General features: G+C 42.2%; 1 protein-coding gene across 3 annotated transcripts; it reads right to left on the bottom strand.

The window, feature by feature from the left end:
• Nucleotides 1-809: 809 nt before the first annotated feature.
• LOC139533461 (transcription initiation factor TFIID subunit 9-like) lies at nucleotides 810-14,367 on the bottom strand. 3 transcript variants are annotated; one of them, XM_071331498.1, is made up of 7 exons: nucleotides 14,135-14,367; nucleotides 13,248-13,329; nucleotides 12,271-12,407; nucleotides 12,036-12,170; nucleotides 11,852-11,933; nucleotides 8,721-8,831; nucleotides 810-1,167 (listed from the first exon to the last, which is right to left on the bottom strand). In XM_071331498.1, exons 1-7 carry the CDS (start codon nucleotides 14,168-14,170, stop codon nucleotides 1,013-1,015), a joined length of 738 nt encoding a protein of 245 aa, XP_071187599.1. In that variant the 5' UTR covers nucleotides 14,171-14,367; the 3' UTR covers nucleotides 810-1,012. The 3 variants fall into 3 exon arrangements, with proteins under 3 accessions (XP_071187599.1, XP_071187607.1, XP_071187615.1); XM_071331506.1 differs by lacking the exon at nucleotides 14,135-14,367 and adding an exon at nucleotides 13,957-14,119; XM_071331514.1 differs by lacking the exon at nucleotides 810-1,167 and adding an exon at nucleotides 3,635-3,794 and having other exon boundaries at nucleotides 14,135-14,274.
• Between the last annotated feature and the right edge of the window lie 6,979 nt (nucleotides 14,368-21,346).

Here is a 21,346-nt window from a genome sequence, read left to right as displayed (position 1 = left end):
GGCGGTTATGTAACGTGCACTTTCTTCTGCACAGGCTTTGCTGACGCTTCCCAGATCTTACAACGCCTGGATAGGTATTTTATGTATCAGCTAACCACATATGTTATAGCAATCTGTCAGTCGCTGACAGTCGACGTGCCAAGCAACCAATGGTTGATGCATGCAACGTCTGAACAGGGGAACGCGACCGTAGTCATGGGGTAAAATGAACGTTGGGATCAGAGGTTTTGATAAACCATTGATCGTAAAAGAACATGTCGTGTAAAACATTTAGAACGCTGCACAATTTACTGGACAGTTTGGAACTCCAAGTTATTCATGTGCAATATGATTGCTGTATCCTAGTAGCTGGGTAAGGTTTGACAGGACAGTCCAGTTTCTTACTGTTCATCTCAGGACTATAAAAAAAAAAAGAGCACAAGCCTACTGCTTTGATATTCAAGTGTATATTCCCAATAAAATGATAATCAGATTAGGGAGCCAATAGACTGAAGTCTCCCTCTATTGGCTACTAACTGGAATACATCTAAACTATGCCCAAACAACTGGAAAACTCCTGTTGTATTCACTCGCTTCTTGCTTTCTTCATTTTAAGTCCCATTATAAGTTATAATGGACTAGACTTGCTATTGGAGGTGGCAGATAGCCTAGCAGTTAAGAGTGTTGGGTCAATAACTGAAAGGTTGCTGGTTTAAATCCCTGAGCAGACTAAGTGAAACAAATCTGTCAATGTGCCCTTTTCAGCAAGGCACTTAACCCCAATTGCTCCTATAAGCCGCTCTTTATAAGAGTGTCTGCTAAATGACACATTTCTTCTCGTCACAAATATCTTTTTTATTTGTATGTACAAAAATTTGTGGCAAACAGGTATAACAGTTACTCATTTTACACAATGTGATGGGAGAATTGTAAACTGGCTGGCTAACCTCAAAACTACCTAATACAATATTTACAGCACACGCTTGCTTTCATCTAGCCGACTCCTCCCTGCTTTATCTACTTATCCATGAGGTCATAATGCATCATAGTCATCGTCTTCGTGCTTCCTTTTCAGCGATTCACTGGCCAAGTTCTGTGACACCATGTTGGTGGTGATGAGGATGTTCTTAGAGCCGATCAGGGAGGGATTGATTAGGACGTTTTGAACCGTTGGGGTGGATGGTGTGGCTGTCGGAAAACAAGACAAAAATCATGATTTATTATTAACATTTTGAATTCACATTTTATTCACTGAATAAATGCTAAGACAATCCCCACAAACGACTTAATTGAAGCTTCAGAGACCTGAATTACTCTAATGATGTACAGTGCATTCAGAAAGTATTCATACCCATTGAAGTATTCCAAGGGTCGGAAACTTTACGGGAATTTTCCATGTGAAGTTAAGCCCGGGAATTTGGGGAATTTTGCTTCAATTCATCCTAAAAAGTTAGCTTATAACAGTGAACCTTTTTTGTGGGATTCACATGGAAATTCTAGGTCTTGTGGCATATTTTGGTTAAACTATCCCCAATTCAATGGAATTGCAACCCTCGCATGCACAGTGCATTCTTCCATCACATGTACAGCTGATTCTGAAGATCTTGCACACTAATGAGATGCTATCGAGCCCACACTACTACACTGTCTGAGTCAAGGACTACATGCTTTCTGGTAAGTTGATTACAATACTGGGTGGGATGAATATATTTTATATGACATACATTATTTGTTAACTAGTAAATTAGTACCCTACAGCAAAGTGTGTTTAAATCATTTCTAACTTGTTAACAATTTCTGCTAGTTAGTTTTTGCTAACATGTGGGTTTTAGCTTGCTTGAGCCTGCTAAGTGAGGAGTGTTAATTCACCTGTTTCAATACATGTTTCATTTTAAAACATTTATCTTACAAAAGGAGTTGTTTAACTGCTTAACTATTTACTTGTACATGGAATTGTATTTGGGGATTTTTACTCATTTTCTTCTAATCTTTACAGGAAAATGCCATGGGCACTATCTGATTTGTGGAGACATTTCACTGCAGCTAATGTAGAAGGAAAAGCTTGTACATTTGCAAATACTGTGCCAAATCATATGTAAAGAATGAAACAAAGATGCAGAATCATCTGGCCAAGTGCATAAAGTTCCCTCAGCGCCCACAACAAGCAACATCTGACAAAAGTTACTCTACTTCTATTCGAGGTGAAAATTATAAATCAGACACCGTATCGATAACAACAGCTCATGGTCCTCCTGGAATCAGAAGTTTTTGACTCAATGGAGGAACGTAGTCAGAGAAATGCTGATGAATGTCTTGCTCAAGCTGTGTCTGCAACTGGTTCACCTCTGATGCTCACAGGCAATGTGTATTGGAAGAGATTTCTGAACGTTCTTCCCCCAGCATACACCCCCCCAACCAGACATGCTTTATCTACTCATTTGCTGGATGCAGAGTTCAAGGGAAGGTCCAACAAATCATAGAGAAAACCGACTGTATTGCAATCATCTCTGATGGGTGGTCGAATGGTCGTGGGCAAGGAATAATTAACTACATAATCTCCACCCCTCAACCAGTATTCTACAAGAGCACAGACACAAGGGACAACAGACACACCGGTCTCTACATTGCAGAGGAGCTGAAGGCAGTCATCAATGATCTTGGACCACAGAAGGTATTTGCACTGGTGACAGACAATGCTGCGAACATGAAGGCTGCTTGGTCTAAAGTGGAGGAGTCCTACCCTCACATCACACCCATTGGCTGTGCTGCTCATGCATTGAATCTGCTCCTCAAGGACATCATGGCACTGAAAACAATAGATACACTCTACAAGAGAGCCAAGGAAATGGTTAGGTATGTGAAGGGTCATCAAGTTATAGCAGCAATCTACCTCACCAAGCAAAGTAAGAAGAATAAAAGCGCCACACTGTAGCTGCCCAGCAACACCCGTGGGGTTGGTGTTGTCATGTTTGACAGTCTCCTGGAGGGGAAGGAGTCTCTCCAAGAAATGTCCATATCGCAGTCTGCCGATATGGACAGCCACATCAAGAGGATCCTCCTGGATTATGTATTTTGGGAGAGAGTGGTAACCAGCCTGAAACTCCTGAAACCTATAGCAGTAGCCATTGCACGGATTGAGGGAGACAATGCCATCCTGTCTGATGTTCAGACTCTGCTTGCAGATGTAAGAGAAGAAATCCATACTGCCCTGCCCACTTCACTGTTGCTCCAAGCAGAGGAAACTACAGTTCTGAAATGCATCAAAAAGCGTGAAGACTTCTGCCTGAAGCCCATACACGCCGCAACGTACATGTTGGACCCCCAAGTATGCTGGCAAGAGCATCCTGTCTGGTGCAGAGATCAACGAGGCCTGTGGTATCATCTCTACCGTGTCTCGCCACCTTGGCTTGGATCAGGGCAAGGTTCTTGGCAGTCTGCGAAGTACACTTCCAAGCAAGGGCTTTGGAATGGAAATGCAATATGGCAGTCGTGGCAACATATCTCATCAGCCACCTGGTGGAAGAGACTTTGTGGATCTGAGGCTATTTCCCTGTTGCCTCCATCATCCTCCAAATCTCACCAACATCAGCTGCCTCAGAGCGCAACTGGTCCTTGTTTGGGAACACACACACCAAAGCACGCAACAGGATGACCAAGGTTGAAAAATTGGTGGCCATCCGGGCAAATTTTAGGCTTTTTGAGCCTGACAACGAGCCATCCTCAACAAGGTTGGAAGGTGACAGTGAAGATGAGGCCTCAGAGTCTGATGTTCAAGAGTTGGACATTGAGGTCATCCAGGGAGAAGACATGGAAGCCTGAGGGGAAGACAACCAAAGCTTTAGTTTCTAGACTATCATTTTACAGATGTATGTTGAAAACATTTTTGGGAGATGCGATGGATCATTCAATATTCCCTTTCTTTTGTTGTTCAGTGAAATCATCCCATGTGAAGAGTCAACTCATTTAATTAAAGTGACATTTTTAACTAAATTGTTGTTGTTTTTTCTATTGGAAGGATTTAATCATTTGTAATTATGTTTACTTATGATAATGTAAAAGGTCTATGTTTCTGTCTCCATATGATATGGTAAATATATCCAATGGAAAAAACCATCTACATTTAAATGGTATTAATATTAATTCCCATGGAAAGTTTCCACCTCTGAATATTCCCCAAAATGTGCAACCCTAGTTACAGCCCAAATTCAAAATGGATTAAATAGATGATTAGTAACCCATCTACACACTATACCCCATCATGAAAAATTCAAAACATGTTTTGAAATTTTAGCAAATGTAATGAAAATGAAATACAGAAATATCTAATTTACATAAGTATTCACACCCCTGAGTCAATAGATGTTAGAATCCCATTTAGTAGCGATTACAGCTTTGAGTCGTTCTAGAACTACAGGATTAAGATTGAATCCTACTACACCGGCTTTGACGCTCGTCGGATGTGGCAGGGCTTGAAAATTATTACGGACTACAAAATAAAACCCTGACACGAGCCTACCAGACGAGCTAAATGCCTTTTATGCTCGAGGCAAGCAACAATGAAGCATGCACGAGAGCACCATCTGTTCTGGATAACTGTGTGACAACGTTCTCAGTAGCCGATGTGAGAAAGACCTTTAAACAGGTCAACATTCACAAAGCCGCGGGGCCAGATGGATTACCAGGACGTATACTCAAAGCATGTGCAGACCAACTGGCAAGTGTCTTCACTGACATTTTCAACCTCTCCCTGACTAAGTCTGTAATACCTACATGTTTCAAGATGACCACAATAGTCCCTGTGCCCAAGGAAGCGAAGGAAACCTGCCTAAATTATTACTGCCACCTGGCACTCACGTCGGTAACCATGAAGTGCTTTGAAAGGCTGGTCATGGCTCACAACAGCATCATCCCGGATACCCTAGACCCACTCCAATTCGCATACCGCCCCAACACATCCACAGATGATGCAATCTCAATCACACTCCAAACTGCCTTTTCCCACCTGGACAAAAGGAACACCTATGTGAGAATGCTGTTCAGTGACTACAGCTAAGCGTTCAACACTATAGTGCCCACGAAGCTCATCACTAAGCTAAGGACCCTGGGACTAAACACGGGCCACCCCCAGGTGGTAAGGCAAGGCAACAACACATCTGCCACCCTGATCCTCAACACTGGGGCCCCTCAGGGGTGTGTACTTTGTCCCCTCCTGTACTCCCTGTTTACCCACGACTGCGTGGTCAAACACGACTCTAACACCATCATTAAGTTAGCTGACGACAGTGGTAGGCCTGATCACCAACAACAATGAGATGGCCTATAGGGAGGAAGTCAGAGAACAACAACTTCTCCCTCAATGTGAGCAAGACAAAGGAGCTGATCGTGGACTACAGGAAAAGGTGGGCCAAACAGGCCCCCATTAACATCAACAGGGATGTAGTGGAGAGGTTCGAGAGTTTCAAGTTCCCTGTTGTCCACATCACCAACGATCTAACATGGTCCAAACACACCAAGACAGTCGTGAAGAGGGCACAACAAAACCCATTCCTCCTCAGGAGACAGATTTTTTTTTTGCATGGGTCCCCATCTCCTCAAAAGGTTCTACAGCTGCACCATCAAGAGCATCCTGACCGGTTGCATCACCGCCTGGTATGGCAACTGTTCAACATCTGACCGTAAGGAGCTACAAAGGGTAGTGCGTACAGCCCAGTACATCATTGGGGCTAAGCTTCCTGCAATCCAGGACTTATGTAAATAGGCGGTGTCAGAGGAACGCCCATCCAGTCATAGACTCTTCTCTCTGCTAACGCACGGCAAGCGGTTTCAGAGCACCAAATCTAAGACCAAAAGGCTCCTCAACAGCTTCTACCCCCAAGCCATAAGACTGCTGAACAATTAATTCAATGGCCACCGGACTATTACATTGACCCCCCCATTTGTTTTGTACACTGCTACTACTCGCTGTTTACCATCTATGCATAGTCACTTCACGCCTACCTACATGTACAAATTACCTCAACTAACCTGTACCCCCACACACTGACTCGGTACCGGTACCCCTGTATATAGCCTCGTTATTGCTGTGTTACTTTTTATAATTTATTTGGTAAATATAGGACTTCTAAGTAAGCATTTCATGGTAAGGCTACACTTGTTGTATTCAACACATGTGAAAAATAAAGTTTGAACTTTGCACACCTGGATTGTACAATATTTGCAAATCATATTTTTTTATTAATCTCTGTGAAGTCGGATGTTGGTCAGCCAGTCTTGCCAGAGATTTTCAAGCCAATTTCAATCAAAACTAACTGGGCAACTCATGAACATTCAATGTCATCTTGGTAAGCAACTCCAGTGTAGATTTGGCCTTGTGTTTTAGGTTACTGTCCTGCTGAAAGGTGAATGTCTCCCAGTGTCTGTTGGAAAGCAGACAACCAGGTTCTCAGTTTCTTTTTATACAAAAAAACGACCTAGTCTTTGCAAAAGACAAATCTTTGCCACTTTTTTTGCAGTTTTACTTTAGTGCCTTATTGCAAACAGGATGCAAGTTGTGTAATATTTTTATTCTGTACAGGCTTCCTTATTTTCACTCTGTCATTTACGTTAGTATTGTGGAGTAACTACAATGTCGATCCATCATCAGTTCTCCTATCACAGCCATTAAACCCTCTAACTGTTTTAAAGTCACCATTGGCCTCACAGTGAAATCCCTGAACGGTTTCCTTCCTCTTCGGCAACAGAGTTAGGAAGGACAACTGTATCTTTGTAGTGACTGGGTGTATTGATACACCATCCAAAGTGTAATTAATAACTTTGGTCAAAAGGGATATTCAATGTCTGCTTTTTAAAATTGTTAACCAATCGACCAATAGATGCCCTTCTTTGGAAGGCATCGGAAAATCTCCCTGGTCTTTGTGGTTGAATCGGTGTTTGAAATTCACTGTTCGACTGAAGGACCTTACAGATAATTGTATGTGTGGGGTAAAGCGATGAGGTAGTCATTCAAAAATCAGTCCATGCAACTTAAGCAAATTTGCACTCCTGAACTTCAGGCTTGCCATAACAATGGGGTTGAATACTTATTGACATTTCAGCTTTTCATTTTTAATCAATTTGTAAAAATGTCTAAACACATAATTCCATTTGGACATTATGGTGTATTGTGTGTGGGCCAGTGACACTATCTCTAATTTCAGGCTGTAACAACATGTGGAAAAAGTCTTAGGGGTGTGGATACTTTCTTTAGGCACTGTAAATACACTGAACAAACATGTAAAATGCAACATTTAAAAAGTGTTAGTCCCATGTTTAATGAGCTCAAATAATAGATCCCAGAAATTTCCCATACGCACATTTGGTGCACAAATTTGTTAAAATCCCTGTTAGTGAGCATTTCTCCTTTGCCAAGATAATCCACTTGACAGGTGTGGCATATCAAGAAGCCGATTAAACAGCATGATCATTACACAGGTGCACCTTGTGCTGGGGACAATAAAAGGCCACTAAAATGTGCAGCGGTGTCACAACAATGCCACAGATGTCTCAAGTTGAGGGAGCGTGCAATTGGCATGCTGACTGCAGGAATATCCACCAGAGCTGTTGCCAGAGAATTTAATGTTCATTTCTCTACCATAAGCCACCTCCAACATAATTTTAGAGATTTTGGCAGTACGTCCAACCAATGTCACAACCGCAGACCACACGTAACCAAGCCAGCCCAGGACCTCCACATCCGGCTTCTTCACCTGCGGGATCGTCTGAGACCAGCCACCCGGACAGTTGATGAAATTGTGGGTTTGCACAACTGAAAAATGTCAGCACAAACTGTCAGAAACCGTCTCAGGGAAGCTCACTTGCGTGATCTGTGTCCTCACTAGGGTCTTGACCTGACTGCACTTTGGCATCATAACCGACTTCAGTGGGCAAATGCTCACCTTCAATGGCCACTGGTACGCTGGAAAAGTGTACTCTTCATGGATGAATCCCGGTTTCACATGTACCGGGCAGATGGCAGACAGAGTGTATGACGCCATGTGAGCGAGCGGTTTGCTGATGTCAACGTTGTGAACAGGGTGCCAGTGGGGTTATGGTGTGGCCAGGCATAAGCTACGGACAATGAACACCGTTGCATTTTATCAATGGAAATTTGAATGCCCAGACATACTGTGACGAGATCCTGAGGCCCATTGTCGTGCCATTCATCCGACGCCATCACCTCATGTTTCAGCATGACCTGTACACAATTCCTGGAAGCTGAAAATATCACAGTTCTTCCATGGCCTGTATACTCACCAGACATGTATCCATTGAGCATGTTTGGGATGCTCTGGATCGACAGCATGTTCCAGTTCGCGCCAATATCCACAAACTTCGCATAGCCATTAAAGAGAAGTGGGCCAAAATTCCACAGGCCACAATCAGCCTAATCAACTCTATGCGAAGGAGATGTGTCACACTGCATGAGGCAAATGGTGGTCACACCAGATACTGACTGGTTTTCTGATCCACGCCCCTACTTAAGTTATCTGTATTCTCAGTATTGTGAAATCCATAGATTTGGGTCTAATGATTTTATTTCAATTAACCGATTTCCTTATATAAACTAACTCAGTAAAATCATAAATTGTTGCACTGATATTTTTGTTCAGTGTACATAGTATAAACTTAATAGGACTACAGTAGACTCATTCACCAGCTGTCTGAAACAAGTTAGCAGTGTGAAATGAAGAATAGTCTCTTACAGGACTTGGAGGCTGCAGTCTGTGAGGATGGGATCTGAACGGTGAAGCGTTGCCCCGACAGAGACATTGGCGTCCCCACTTTGGTAGTGACTGACTGAACTGAGGGAGTGCCTGGAAACATGCAAGAAGAAAGGAGTCAATGTTTTTGTAATGAAACAGAAAATACATCAGATATGGTAGCAACAGGGCTGCACACCAAAAGGCCAACCCAAATCCCAATGTCAAATGTACGTGCTTGGGACAATGTGTTAGAAAAATATGTAACACAATGAAGAGATATTACTGAAAAGTTCATGCACTAAAGCAGAGGTGTCAAACTCATTTCGCATCGTGGGCCACATACGGCCTAGGGAGATGTCAAGTGGGCCGGACCATTAAAATTATACCATACTCTGCTATAAATAACCAAAATATCATGTCTTTCCTTTGTTTTGGTGTAAAGAAGCACAAGAACATTAGGAAAATATTGAAATTTAATGAACTATCCTTTTACAAAACATTTAATGAAACACCTCATATTTCCTTAGACAAATGTGCAATTTACTTTTATCATTCACAAATATGCATTGCAACTGATCCCACTGATTGTACAAAGGCACAAAACTTTAATTGGTACTGAAAAATATAGTAATGCACTTTAAGATTAAATGAGACTTTTAAAGAAAGGAATTTTTAAACCACTTACACATACGCATATAAAATCTAAATGTAATCCCTGCGTACACCTTACAAACTAAGGAGAGTGATTTTAAATGTGTAATGAAGAAAGTGTTCGCCTGTCCTGTAAATCTGTAAACTTCATACATGAAACATACATACACATACAATACATACTGAAAATTTATGGAGTTGTATGAACAGTAGAATTCCATCACACAACTTTTGTTTTGAAGCTGCTGACTAACATTAAAGTGCACATTTTTTTAAATCACCACAGTAAGGATTCATCTTCACAGAGCTGTATTCTTTCAATGCAAACAGTATCTAAGGCAGCATTTTAAAGGTGTTAGTCTAGTCTGGACTTGTATTTGTTCCTGAAACTTGGCATCTTTTGGCCTGTACAAGTGCATCAACACCAGGTGTCATGTCCTGACTAGCTGTCACTTTCAGAATGTCATTTAAGTGCTTGTTTGTGAGCCTTGAACGCATTTTTGTTTTATTGATATTCATCACTGAGAAAATTTGTTCACAAAGGTAGGTTGTCCCAAACATGCACAAAATTTTAGCAGCCAGGGCTGTTAATTTGGGGTACCCTGGTAGTAGATACTGATAAAATCTGTCCAGACCTACAGAGGCAAATTTGCCCTTCAAATCTGCATCACACTGCAAATCAATTATCTCTAGCTGAATTTCGACCGGCAGATCAGAAGCTTTAACTGTGAAAGGTGAGCGAAAAACTGAAAATTCTGTCTCCAGTTCACCAAATACCTGAAAACGTTTCTCAAACTCCCGCAGTAGTCCTGCAATTTTGTCTTTGTACCGTTTCATGTCCGCATCAGGTCTGGTCACACACACATCTCTCAGACAGGGGAAATGAGCAGGGTTGCCATTTGCCAGTTGCATCTCCCACAAAGTCAGCTTCAACTTAAATGCATGTATGTTGTCAGAAAACTGTGTGACAACTTTTTTGCGGCCTTGCAACATTTTGTTCAGATTGTTCAAGTGTTCAGTAATATCAACCAAGAATGCAAGGTCCCGTAGCCATTCCTGAGATTGTAATTCCAACACCGGTTTTCCTTTTTTCTCCATGAACTGTCCGATTTCCTCTCGTAGATCAAAGAAATGCCTCAGCACAGCGCCTCGGCTTAACCATCTCACTTCAGTGTGGTATGGCAGGCTGTGGGTAATGTTGCTGTCGCTGAGAAGTTTGTCAAACTGACGATGGTTCAGACCTCTGGACCGGATGAAATTTACAGTGCGAACAACCACCTCCATGACGTGGTCCATTTTCAGCGACTTGCAACACAATGCCTCCTGGTGCAAAATACAGTGAAATGTCCAGAAACGATCTCCTCCATTAAGGGCTTGAACTTTGTCTTTGAACTTTGTCGCGACACCTGCTTTCTTTCCGACCATGGATGGCGCGCCGTCTGTAGCCAGGCTGACAGCGCGGGACCAGTCCACTCCAACTCTGTCCAATGCAGCAACGACAGAGCCGAAAATGTCCACGGCTGTTGTGGTGTCCATCATTGGCACCAACTCAAGAAACTCTTCAGTAACAGTCAATGTCTCATCAACTCCTCGAATAAATATGGCCAGTTGGGCCACGTCTGTGATGTCAGTGCTCTCGTCAATTGCCACGGAAAATGCAATAAATGACTTGACTCTCTGTTTCAATTGACTGTCTAAATCTGCCGATAGTTCCGAAATCCTCTCTGCTATAGTATTCCTCGTCAGGCTAATATTGGCAAAAGCTTGTCGCTTCTCGGCACATACAAGTTCAGCCGCCTTCATCATGCATCGTTTAACAAAGTCACCGTCGGAATACGGCTTCGATGCTAATGCTATTTCGCTAGCAATTAGGTAGCTGGCTTTTACCGCTGCTTCACTGACTTCTCGGCTCTGGATGAAAGTTGACTGCTGTTTCCTCAGACCCGCCAGCAATTCGTTAATCTTATCTCTTCTCAGTTGTCCTTGCAAGCCGTCATATTTTTCGCTGTGATGAGTCTCGTAGTGGCGTCGAATATTATATTCCTTCAATACCGAAACTTGTTGCAAACACACCAAGCACGAAGGTTTTCCGTGCATCTCTGTAAATAAATAGGACGTGGTCCATTTTTCTTTGAAAATTCTACACTCCTTATCTACTTTTCTCCGTTTGGATAACGACATTTTGGCTAATGAGGTATTAAGGTATTAACAACGTCGTAACAAGCAGCAGATGGCGCATTGATACCGTCTGCTGTTTTCAGTCTGTCTCAGTGATGCAGCTTGTCTTCTACTCTGATGGAAAGAGTGCGCCCCTTAGCGGATAATCCATGAATTGCAGCGAATTAAAAATATTAATTCCATGTCTTTTATGCATTTTTTCCACTTTCAAATTATCCTGCGGGCCTGATCGAACCTCCTTGGGGGCCGGTTCCGGCCCGCGGGCCGTATGTTTGACACCCCTGCACTAAAGGGTCCCTCACCAAAGGTAGGTGTGCTGGACCTGCTGGATACAGCTCCTACACTGAGACGAGGCACTGTTATTCTCCCCGCGGATGAGGACATCTGCACAGGAGAGGAACAATCAGAAAGATTCACAAAATAGAACAGAATGGAATAGAACACAATAAAGATGAATTGCGAGTGCAGAGCAGATCATGAGGTTACCTTTCTCTGTATGGATTTGAGCCTGTAGTTAGGAGCAGTCAGACAGTAACGGTCTGGGGGCAGGCGGGGCCCAGTGTATGGCTTAATCAAAGGCAGAGGGGTCTGGTTCTTCTGCCTAGCTACCTCCAGCAGGAACTACACAAAGTCAACATAGTCAGGAGTTAGTCTTGATCATTTATGAACACCTGAATAGGCAAATAATGATGTCGGTCTTGGCACTGCTACTCAATCTTACATCTCGTGGTGGTGGGGAGGTGAAGGACTGGTCCATGCGACTCTGGATCGCCAGTCTTATGTCGTCAGCATCCACATTGTTCTTCTTGGCATGTGTTGCATAGATTTTGCCATCCTCGATAATGGTTGTCACATATCCTGTAAAATCAAATTACTTTATTTTCTTGTAGTGCTCAGTGATCAACCAACATTTTGGTTATTTTGGGGTTTTAAAAATGTATTGACCGACGTCTGTTCAATTATTTAAATTCCATTTCGTTCTTAAAAAAAAATTGTGAGCGCAACGTGCAGTTTTTCTAGAGATGAATCAGGTCAAGTCCGATCTGTGCGATGTAGTACAGTTGTAATTTCCAACAGGCCAATATTATAAATATTTTAGCCCAGAAATCGTGGTAATGAACTACAATGACCATAATCCATTGCGCGCCTACTTGTCTGAGACGGAGAGAGGAGACAGAAAAACGAGCGATCGAGATGGATAGAGCACTTGCTTGTGAAGCTCTACCTGAAAAAAACATTATATAAGAATAATAGTTGGTATCCAGCAGTCATAAAAATATGCCTTATTTACTTACTTTCAAAAACTACTAAAATAGTGATTTCGTCAGACAGCAGCTCTATAGAGATATGAAATAATAAAGTAATCAAATAGGCCTAAAACACATTAAATACACAACTGAAATATTTTTTTAAAGTAAACTAATGTGAATAAATGATGGTTAATAAGTGATAAGCAGTAATGGGCAATTACTACCATCATGAGACTTTTATTAATTGTTTTATTCTGTGTCATTACAGCATTCAACCCACATAATACATTTAGTGTGTAAAAATATTGACACCGAAACGACCACAAAAAGCACTAATCCATCAGCACTATTGTTTTGGTACATTAACGTTTGTCTTGTACGTTAGCTGCTAATATGCAATATTACACACAGAGCATAACTAACAAAGGAGAGTTGAATGTATACTTACTGTAGGTAAACTCCAGCATTTGATTAATCACTCTGGGCTCATACTCTGTTATCCCCATGTCTTTGAGGATTTGAATCATAACCTTTGCAATGGAAGAATTAGAGGATAAGAAGCTAGAAAAGCAGTATACTGTGTCATCAACTCGTCAATCCAGACATTAGCTTTGAAGTCCCTAGGGCAATTCCGACAGCTGACAGGATTTTTATATTTAAGTATGTGTTGGTTTTAATTGACTTTTTATTCTTATGTGTTCTTAATGTGTTACATTGTGTATATTTATCTATACTTACCTGTTTTATGTGCTTGTTTGTGTATTGTGCTGGGCTCATTTGTAAAAGAGACTTTAGTTTCAATATGACTTCCTTGTTGATATAAAGGTAAATACAATGCACTAGCTAGATAGCTAGCTACAACAATAAAAATTAAGTCAACTGCTGACGTTAGTTTGTCCTGATAACTAACAGGCTAACGTTAACTAGCTACTATAGCTAGTTACTCTTCCCAATACAATAGTCAAGTAGATGCATTATGTAAATATATCCAAATAGAATGACATGGAGTTATATTTCTTTACAGCACCCTACATAAATGCAGTTTGAAAAAGAAAGCCTTATGTTCTAGTTCTAACGTTATCTAGCTAAAAGATAAATAACTGTCTAGCTACCTAGCTCGCAAGCTACCATAACTTAGCTAACATTAGTTAACTTACCTAATGTTAGCCACCTAGCTAACGTTAGCTAGCGAGATAATGAGCTGAAAATCCTGCAAAAATCGACTTAAAAACTTCAGACAAAGCCACAATAGATATTTACCTAAACACTCATCATTACTGTGAATGATTGAGACTATGACATTTCACAAATTGTAACTAGGTGGTTTACTCCTACCTGTGCATCTTTAGGAACAGTTTTCGGAGAAGCCATTTTCACGTTTGTTCCTTTCCCGCGCCTCCACTTCCGCACTAAAATCTAGGTTGAAGATGGGATAATAATAATAATAATAATAATAATAATAATAATATTCTTCTTCTTCTGTATTATGCCGGTCCAGAAACAGATGTTATGGGTGCAAGACGCCACCTATTGTATCAACCTACTATTCTGCAGTATGATTTTATTACACTTTGCGAGAAAAAAAAATCCCTACCAATTTACCCTACAGCCATTAAAACCTCTCCATTATTCCACTAATTTGGCTCTATCTGATGCTACACCAGGCCAGCAGCCTGAGAGGATGTTCAATACACCTTGTAACTCTTCTGCAGTAAAATTTCGTATACCCAAGTACTTCTCTGCAGCTGCCACCACAATATCTATCCTCTGTGATTTACATTCCCTTCCTGAGGTACAGTTGACAACCATGGCCATGAATGTAAAAAATATATATTCTTATTGAATCACACGTAATTCCTATCACTTTCTATTGGCCTTGGCCTACTCACAGGGATCCTTTTTGGACCCATCTTCCTCTACTACTCAATTCAATTCAAGGGGCTTTATTGGCATGGGAAACATATGTTAACATTGCCAAAGCAAGTGAAGTAGATAATATACAAAAGTGAAATTAACAATAAAAATTAACAGTAAACATTACACTTACAGAAGTTCCAAAAGGATAAAGACATTACAAATGCCATACTATGTATATATACCGTGTTGTAACGATGTGCAAATGGTTAAAGTACAAAAGGGAAAATAAATAAACATAAATATGGGTTGTATTTACAATGGTGTTTGATCTTCACAGGTTGCCCTTTTCTTGTGGCAACAGGTCACAAATCTTGCTGCTGTGATGGCACACTGTGGTATTTCACCCAGTAGATATGGGAGTTTATCAAAATCGGGTTTGTTTTCGAATTCTTTGTGGCTCTGTGTAATCTGAAGGAAATATGTGTCTCTAATATGGTCGTACATTTGGCATTAGTTTAGGAAATGCATCTCAGTTTCCACCTCATTTTGTGGGCAGTGTGCACATAGCCTGTCTCTCTTGAGAGCCAGATCTGCCTACGGCGGCTTTTCTCAATAGCAAGGCTATGCTCACTGAGTCTGTACATAGTCAAAGCTTTCCTTAACACCTTCTGCAATACTCTGATCATGTCAACCTCAGCCTGCCTTTCTCTCACCGGACACCTCTGATCTCCAGCACCATGGGTACCCCTACAGTTTACACATGCAACTTTTCCACTGATACTACACATTCCTTTGTATCATGTCCTCCTGCACGCTTCTCACATCTAGGAATCTCCCTCCCACACATTGCTGCCACATGACCATATGCTTGACACCTAAAACACCATAATGGGTTCGGGACAAAAGCTCTCATGGGAAAACTTACACATTCTAACTTGACTTCATCTGTCAAAGACTCTGCATCAAAACTCAGTAGTACAGACAGTGTCTTATCTGATTCACCAAGCTCTTCAGCAGGTCTGTGTCGCACCAAACGACGGGTGTCACAGACACCGGGAATCTTCAACTTCAGTTGACCATCCTCAACACTTAAAGCCACTCCAGTTATCACTCCATTCAACAGCACCCTGCTCCAGAGAGGAAAGCAAGTCACAGTTCTTGTCCCCAGTCACGTGGTCGAAGCACACGCTCCCTCTGGATGACAGAAACACAAAAAATCAACACAACTCCACTTGGAGTTACTTTTACCGACCCAACATTCCCCAACCTCTTCTCCACCCAACCTGACAACACATATGGATAAGCCAGAAGGCAAGGGTCCATTCTTTTCAAAAATCTCACTCCCACTGGGCCAAAAATCACCTTTATCACCATTGGGATGAGGCTCAAACTTAGCTTCACTGCACCTGCCACTGCAGTTAATTCACCCTCATTCTCGTCATGTTCAATTTCCTTCTGCAGCATTCCATATTTACTCTTAATATGTTCCACTTTATAATTTTTTTTGCCTAACTTCTTACTGACCTACAGTTGAAATTGTACGTTTACATACACCTTAGCCAAATACATTTAAACTCAGTTTTTCACAATTCCTGACATTTAATCAGAGTAAAAATACCCTGTCTTAGGTCAGTAAAGATCACCACTTTATTTTAAGAATGTGTAATGTCAGAATAATAGTAGAGAGAATGATGCTGCCACCCCTGTGCTTCATGGTTGGGCCGGTGTTTTTGCCGCCGACACCGGACTGGGGCCCCTTGCAGTGAGCTCCGGACAGGAGGGCGACTCTGGCGGCTCCGGACAGGAGGGAGAATCTGCCGGCTCCGGACAGGAGGGAGACTCTGGCGGCTCCGGACTGGGGATCGTCGCTGGAGGCTCCGGACTGAAGGGCGTCACTGGAGTGGAGAGACAAACAGGAGGCTTCGTGCCATGGATCATCACTGGAGGCTTCTTGCCATGGATCATCACTGGAGGCTTCTTGCCATGGATCATCACTGGAGGCTTCTTGCCATGGATCATCACTGGAGGCTTCGTGCCATAGATCATCACTGGAGGCTTCGTGCCATGTATCATCACTGGAGGCTTCGTGCCATGGATCATCACTGGAGGCTTCTGACCATGGATCATCACTGGAGGCTCCGTGACCGATGGATCATCACTGGAGGCTTCGTGCCATGAGATCATCACTGGAGGCTTCGTGCCATGGATCATCACTGGAGGCTTCATGCCATGGATCATCACTGGAGGCTTCTTGCCATGGATCATCACTGGAGGCTTCGTGCCATGGATCATCACTGGAGGCTTCGTGCCATGGATCATCACTGGAGGCTTCTTACCATGGATCATCACTGGAGGCTTCTTGCCATGCATCATCACTGGAGGCTTCGTGCCATGGATCACCACTTGAGTGGAGAGACACACAGGAGGCCTGGCTCTGGGAGAAGGCACAGGACTCACCAGGCTGGGGAGACATGCAGGAGGGTTAGGCCTTAGCACAGGCACAGGACTCACCAGGCTGAGGAGACATGCAGGAGGCCTCTTCCTTGGCCGAGGCACCGGATACACTGGGCCGTGGAGGCGCACTGGCGGTCTCAAGCCCAGAGCTAGCACAACTCGTCCTGGCTGGATACCCCCCGTAGCCCGGCAAGTGCGGGGAGCTGGAACAGGCCGCACTGGGCTGTGCTGGCGAACCAGGGACACCGTGCATAGGGCTGGTGCAGGATAACCCGGGCCGAGGAGACGCACTGGAGGCCTGGAGAGCAGGGCTGGCAGACTCCGTCCTGGCTCGATGCCCACTCTAGCCCGGCCGATGCGAGGAGCTGGGATATAGCGCACCGGGCTAAGAACACGTACTGGAGACACCGTGCTCTCCACCGCATAACACGGTGCCTGACCAGTACAACGCTCGCCACGGTAAGCACGGGGAGTTGGCTCAGGTCTCCTACCTGACTCCGCCAATCTTCTCGTGTGCCCCCCCCCCTAAAAAAAAAATCTGGGGCTGCCTCTCGTGCACGTTTCCTCGAGCCAACTCCTCGTAGCGTCGCCACTCCGCTCTAGCTGCCTCCAGCTCCTCTTTAGGACGGCGATACTCTCCCGGCTGTGCCCAGGGTCCCTTGCCGTCCAAGATTTCCTCCCATATCCAGGAGTCCATTCCACCACGCTGCTTGGTCCTTTGGTGGTGGGTAGTTCTGTAACGATCGTCCTGGAAAGAAGTTGACCAAAACGCAGCGTGGTAAGTGTTCATTGTAATTTAATAAAATAACCTGAACACTGAAACAACAAAAACAACAAAGAGAGTGAACGAAACGAAACAGTTCTGTCTGGTGCAACAACACAAAACAGAAAACATAGAACACCAGACATAGAATGCCCACCCCAACTCACGCCCTGACCAAACCAAAATAGAGACATAAAAAGGATCTCTAAGGTCAGGGCGTGACAGACATCCAATAGGGGGTTGCTCAATTAAAAAATAACAAATCTCCAGGATGTGATGGATTAACCTCTGAATTTGACAAAACCTCTGAAGAAATAGCACCATTTTTACTTGAAACCTTTAAGGAGGCTAAAAAGAAGGGAGAACTACCTGCCTCTCTGAAGCAAGGGGTTATTACTCTTATACCTAAACCACACAAGGATCTCTTAAATATTGATAATTGGCGTCCAATCCCACTCCTAAATAACGACTACAAAATTATAGCCTTAATCTTTGCGAAAAGGTTAAAGTCTTGCTTGAATGGAATATGGAATATTATACATTATTTAGTTTTTCAGAAGCTCGGAGGGCTTAATTTTTTACTACAATGTCCCTATATTGTGGATAAACTTCCTGTGAAATTGGCCGGCTTTTGACAAGCAGGCTTTAATGTGCTGGGCTTTGCTGTATAAACACAACTTTTTACCTCATAAATGTTTTATATGGAATAATGGGTCGATATTACATAGAAACAAGATGTTATTTTACCGTAACTGGTTCTCGAAAAACAATGTCCTTGTCAGCCAATCAGTTAGTATTAGTGGGAATCTATATACGCGGAGAGAATTTATGGAAAGATACAACTTTGAGGTTTCAAGCAAGGAATATGACACTGCTATAAAAGCTATACCTAGTGGGATAAAATCTTTACTTCAGAATAATGCATATTTTGTAATATCTCCTATTGTAAGCAATATCCAGGTGAATGGCATGGGTTTACGAGATAAGAAATTCAACAATCGTTTATTAAGGAATATTTTCTTCAGGAAGTCTATTCCCTCTGCGAAATTTTGTTGGGCTTTATCGTTTGATGTAAACTGGTGCTGTGCTTGGCTCACTCCACACACATTTGTGGTGACTAATAAAGTAAAGGAGATCTCCTTTAAGATTACCCATAGATTCTATCCGTGTAATAGCTTGATTTCTAAATATATACCTGAAGTTACCAGAGAATGCAGTTTTTCTGAAATAGAAATTGAATCTATTGAATACTTATTCTGTCATTGTTTACATAGTGAAGTGTTCTGGACTGATGTAAAACTATATCTTGGCAACAAAATATCTAAGTTTGACATATTATTTTACTACACTGATTCCACAATTGAACGTATGTCATAAATCTCTTTATTTCATTAGGATACACAAATCAACATTTATGAAGAAAAAGTCCCTTTTCTTTATTTTTTATCTGATTTGGAAAACGACTTTAAAACGTATACACATTTTTTTCTAAATAATTTATTCACTACATGTCTGTATTTGAATTGATATAATGTGGATTTGTATTATTATTTTTCTTTCTCTTCCGTATTTCTTTGTTGAATCCCTCTGGCTGTTCTGTTTTTGTGTTTTGCATGTTACTGTTTAATTAAAAAAATACATAGCTAATTTTTTTTTTAATAAAATAAAATACAAAGGGATTTTGTTTTGTATTATTAAGTAAGCAAGCATCCTGTAGGAAAGCAACGTTCCACTCCATACTAAATCATGACATTTTAATTTACAGTTAGCTACTGTAATGTGGTAACGTCAAAGACTAGGAGTCACATTCTAGCCAAGTCAAGTGAGTAGGTTGTTCTTTGGCTGCTGGTACATTAATCTCAATAATTGTGAATCACAACCATTTGAAATGTTGATCTTTGACAGTCTGAGCACACAGTAGTTTATTTGATGTCAAGCTCTTTATACTATTGGACCTTGCTGCATTTAGCAACGCAAGTATTTACACTAGCGTTGATAGGAAATAGCTTAGATACAATTCAATTTCAATTTACTCATAGGGTTGGTCCTTATGCAGGGGGTAAATTGAAGAAAGAAAAAATTGTAATAGAAAATAAATTAAAGACTTTCCAAACGGGTGTCTGTTGTAGACCCAATTCCTCTCCATTTACCTCATGTCCAAATAAAAGTCCTACACGTGCGCAATACCTGAAAAAAAAGAACTTGTGGGGGAGTTTTATTTTGACATGAGGTAAGCAAATAGGAACTGACCTTGCTGAGGTACTGCATGGGTCTACAACAGACCCACGTTTGGAAATGCTGTTTAATTACACAATCTAGTAGATCTATTTTTTTTTAAATCTCAAATATCCCCCTGCAAAAGGACCAAGCCTAAAGAAAATCGACAAATTAAGTTGAAATTGTACTTGATGTAACTTCCGGCGGACTATTCCGACATATAGTGATTGCTCCTTTCACTACAGCCTTGCAGACCTTTGGCATTCTAGTTGTCAATTTGTTGAGGAAAGCTGAAGAGATTTCACCCCATGCTTCCTGAAGCACCTGCCACAAGTTGGATTGGCTTGATTGGCACTTTACGTACAATACGGCCAAGATGCTCCCACAACAACTCAAAAGGGTTGAGATCCGGTGACTGTGCTGGCCACTCCATTATAGACAGAATACCAGCTGACTGCTTCTTCCCTAAATAGTTTGGAGCTGTGCTTTGGGTTATTGTCCTGTTGTAGGAGGAAATTGGCTCCAATTAAGCTCCGTCCACAGGGTATGGCATTGCAAAATGGAGTGATGGCCTTCCTTCTTCAAGATCCCTTTTACCCTGTACAAATCTCCCACTTTACCACCACCAAAGCACCCCCAGACCATCATATTGCCTCCACCATGCTTGACAGATGGCGTCAAGCACTCCTCCAGCATCTTTTCATTTTTTCTGCATCTCACGAATGTTCTTCTTTGTGATCCGAACACCTCAAACTTCGTCTGTCCATAACACTTTTTTTCCAATCTTCCTCTGTCCATTGTCTGTGTTCTTTTGCCCATCTTAATCTTTTCTTTTTATTGGCCAGTCTGAGATATGGCTTTTTCTTTGCAACTCTGCTTAGAAGGCCAGCATCCCGGAGTTGCCTCTTCACTGTTGAAGTTGAGACTGGTGTTTTACGTGGTACAATTTAATGAAGCTGCCAGTTGAGGACTTGGGAGGTGTCTGTTTCTCAAGCTAGACACTCTAATGTACTTGTCCTCTTGCTCAGTTGTGCACCAGTTCCTCCCACTCCTCTTTCAATTCTGGTTAAAGGCAGTTTGCGCTGTTCTGTGAAGGCAGTAGTACACAGCGTTGCACGAGATCTTCAGTTTCTTGGCAATTTCTCACATGGAATAGCCTTCATTTCTCAGAACAAGATTAGACTGACGAGTTTCAGAAGAAAGGTCTTTGTTTCTGGACATTTTGAGCCTGTCATCGAACCCACAAATGCTGATGC

This window comes from Salvelinus alpinus, chromosome 1 (genome assembly GCF_045679555.1).
Source record: "Salvelinus alpinus chromosome 1, SLU_Salpinus.1, whole genome shotgun sequence".
Lineage (NCBI taxonomy): Eukaryota > Metazoa > Chordata > Actinopteri > Salmoniformes > Salmonidae > Salvelinus > Salvelinus alpinus.
This window is presented reverse-complemented; position numbering and strand designations above follow the sequence as displayed.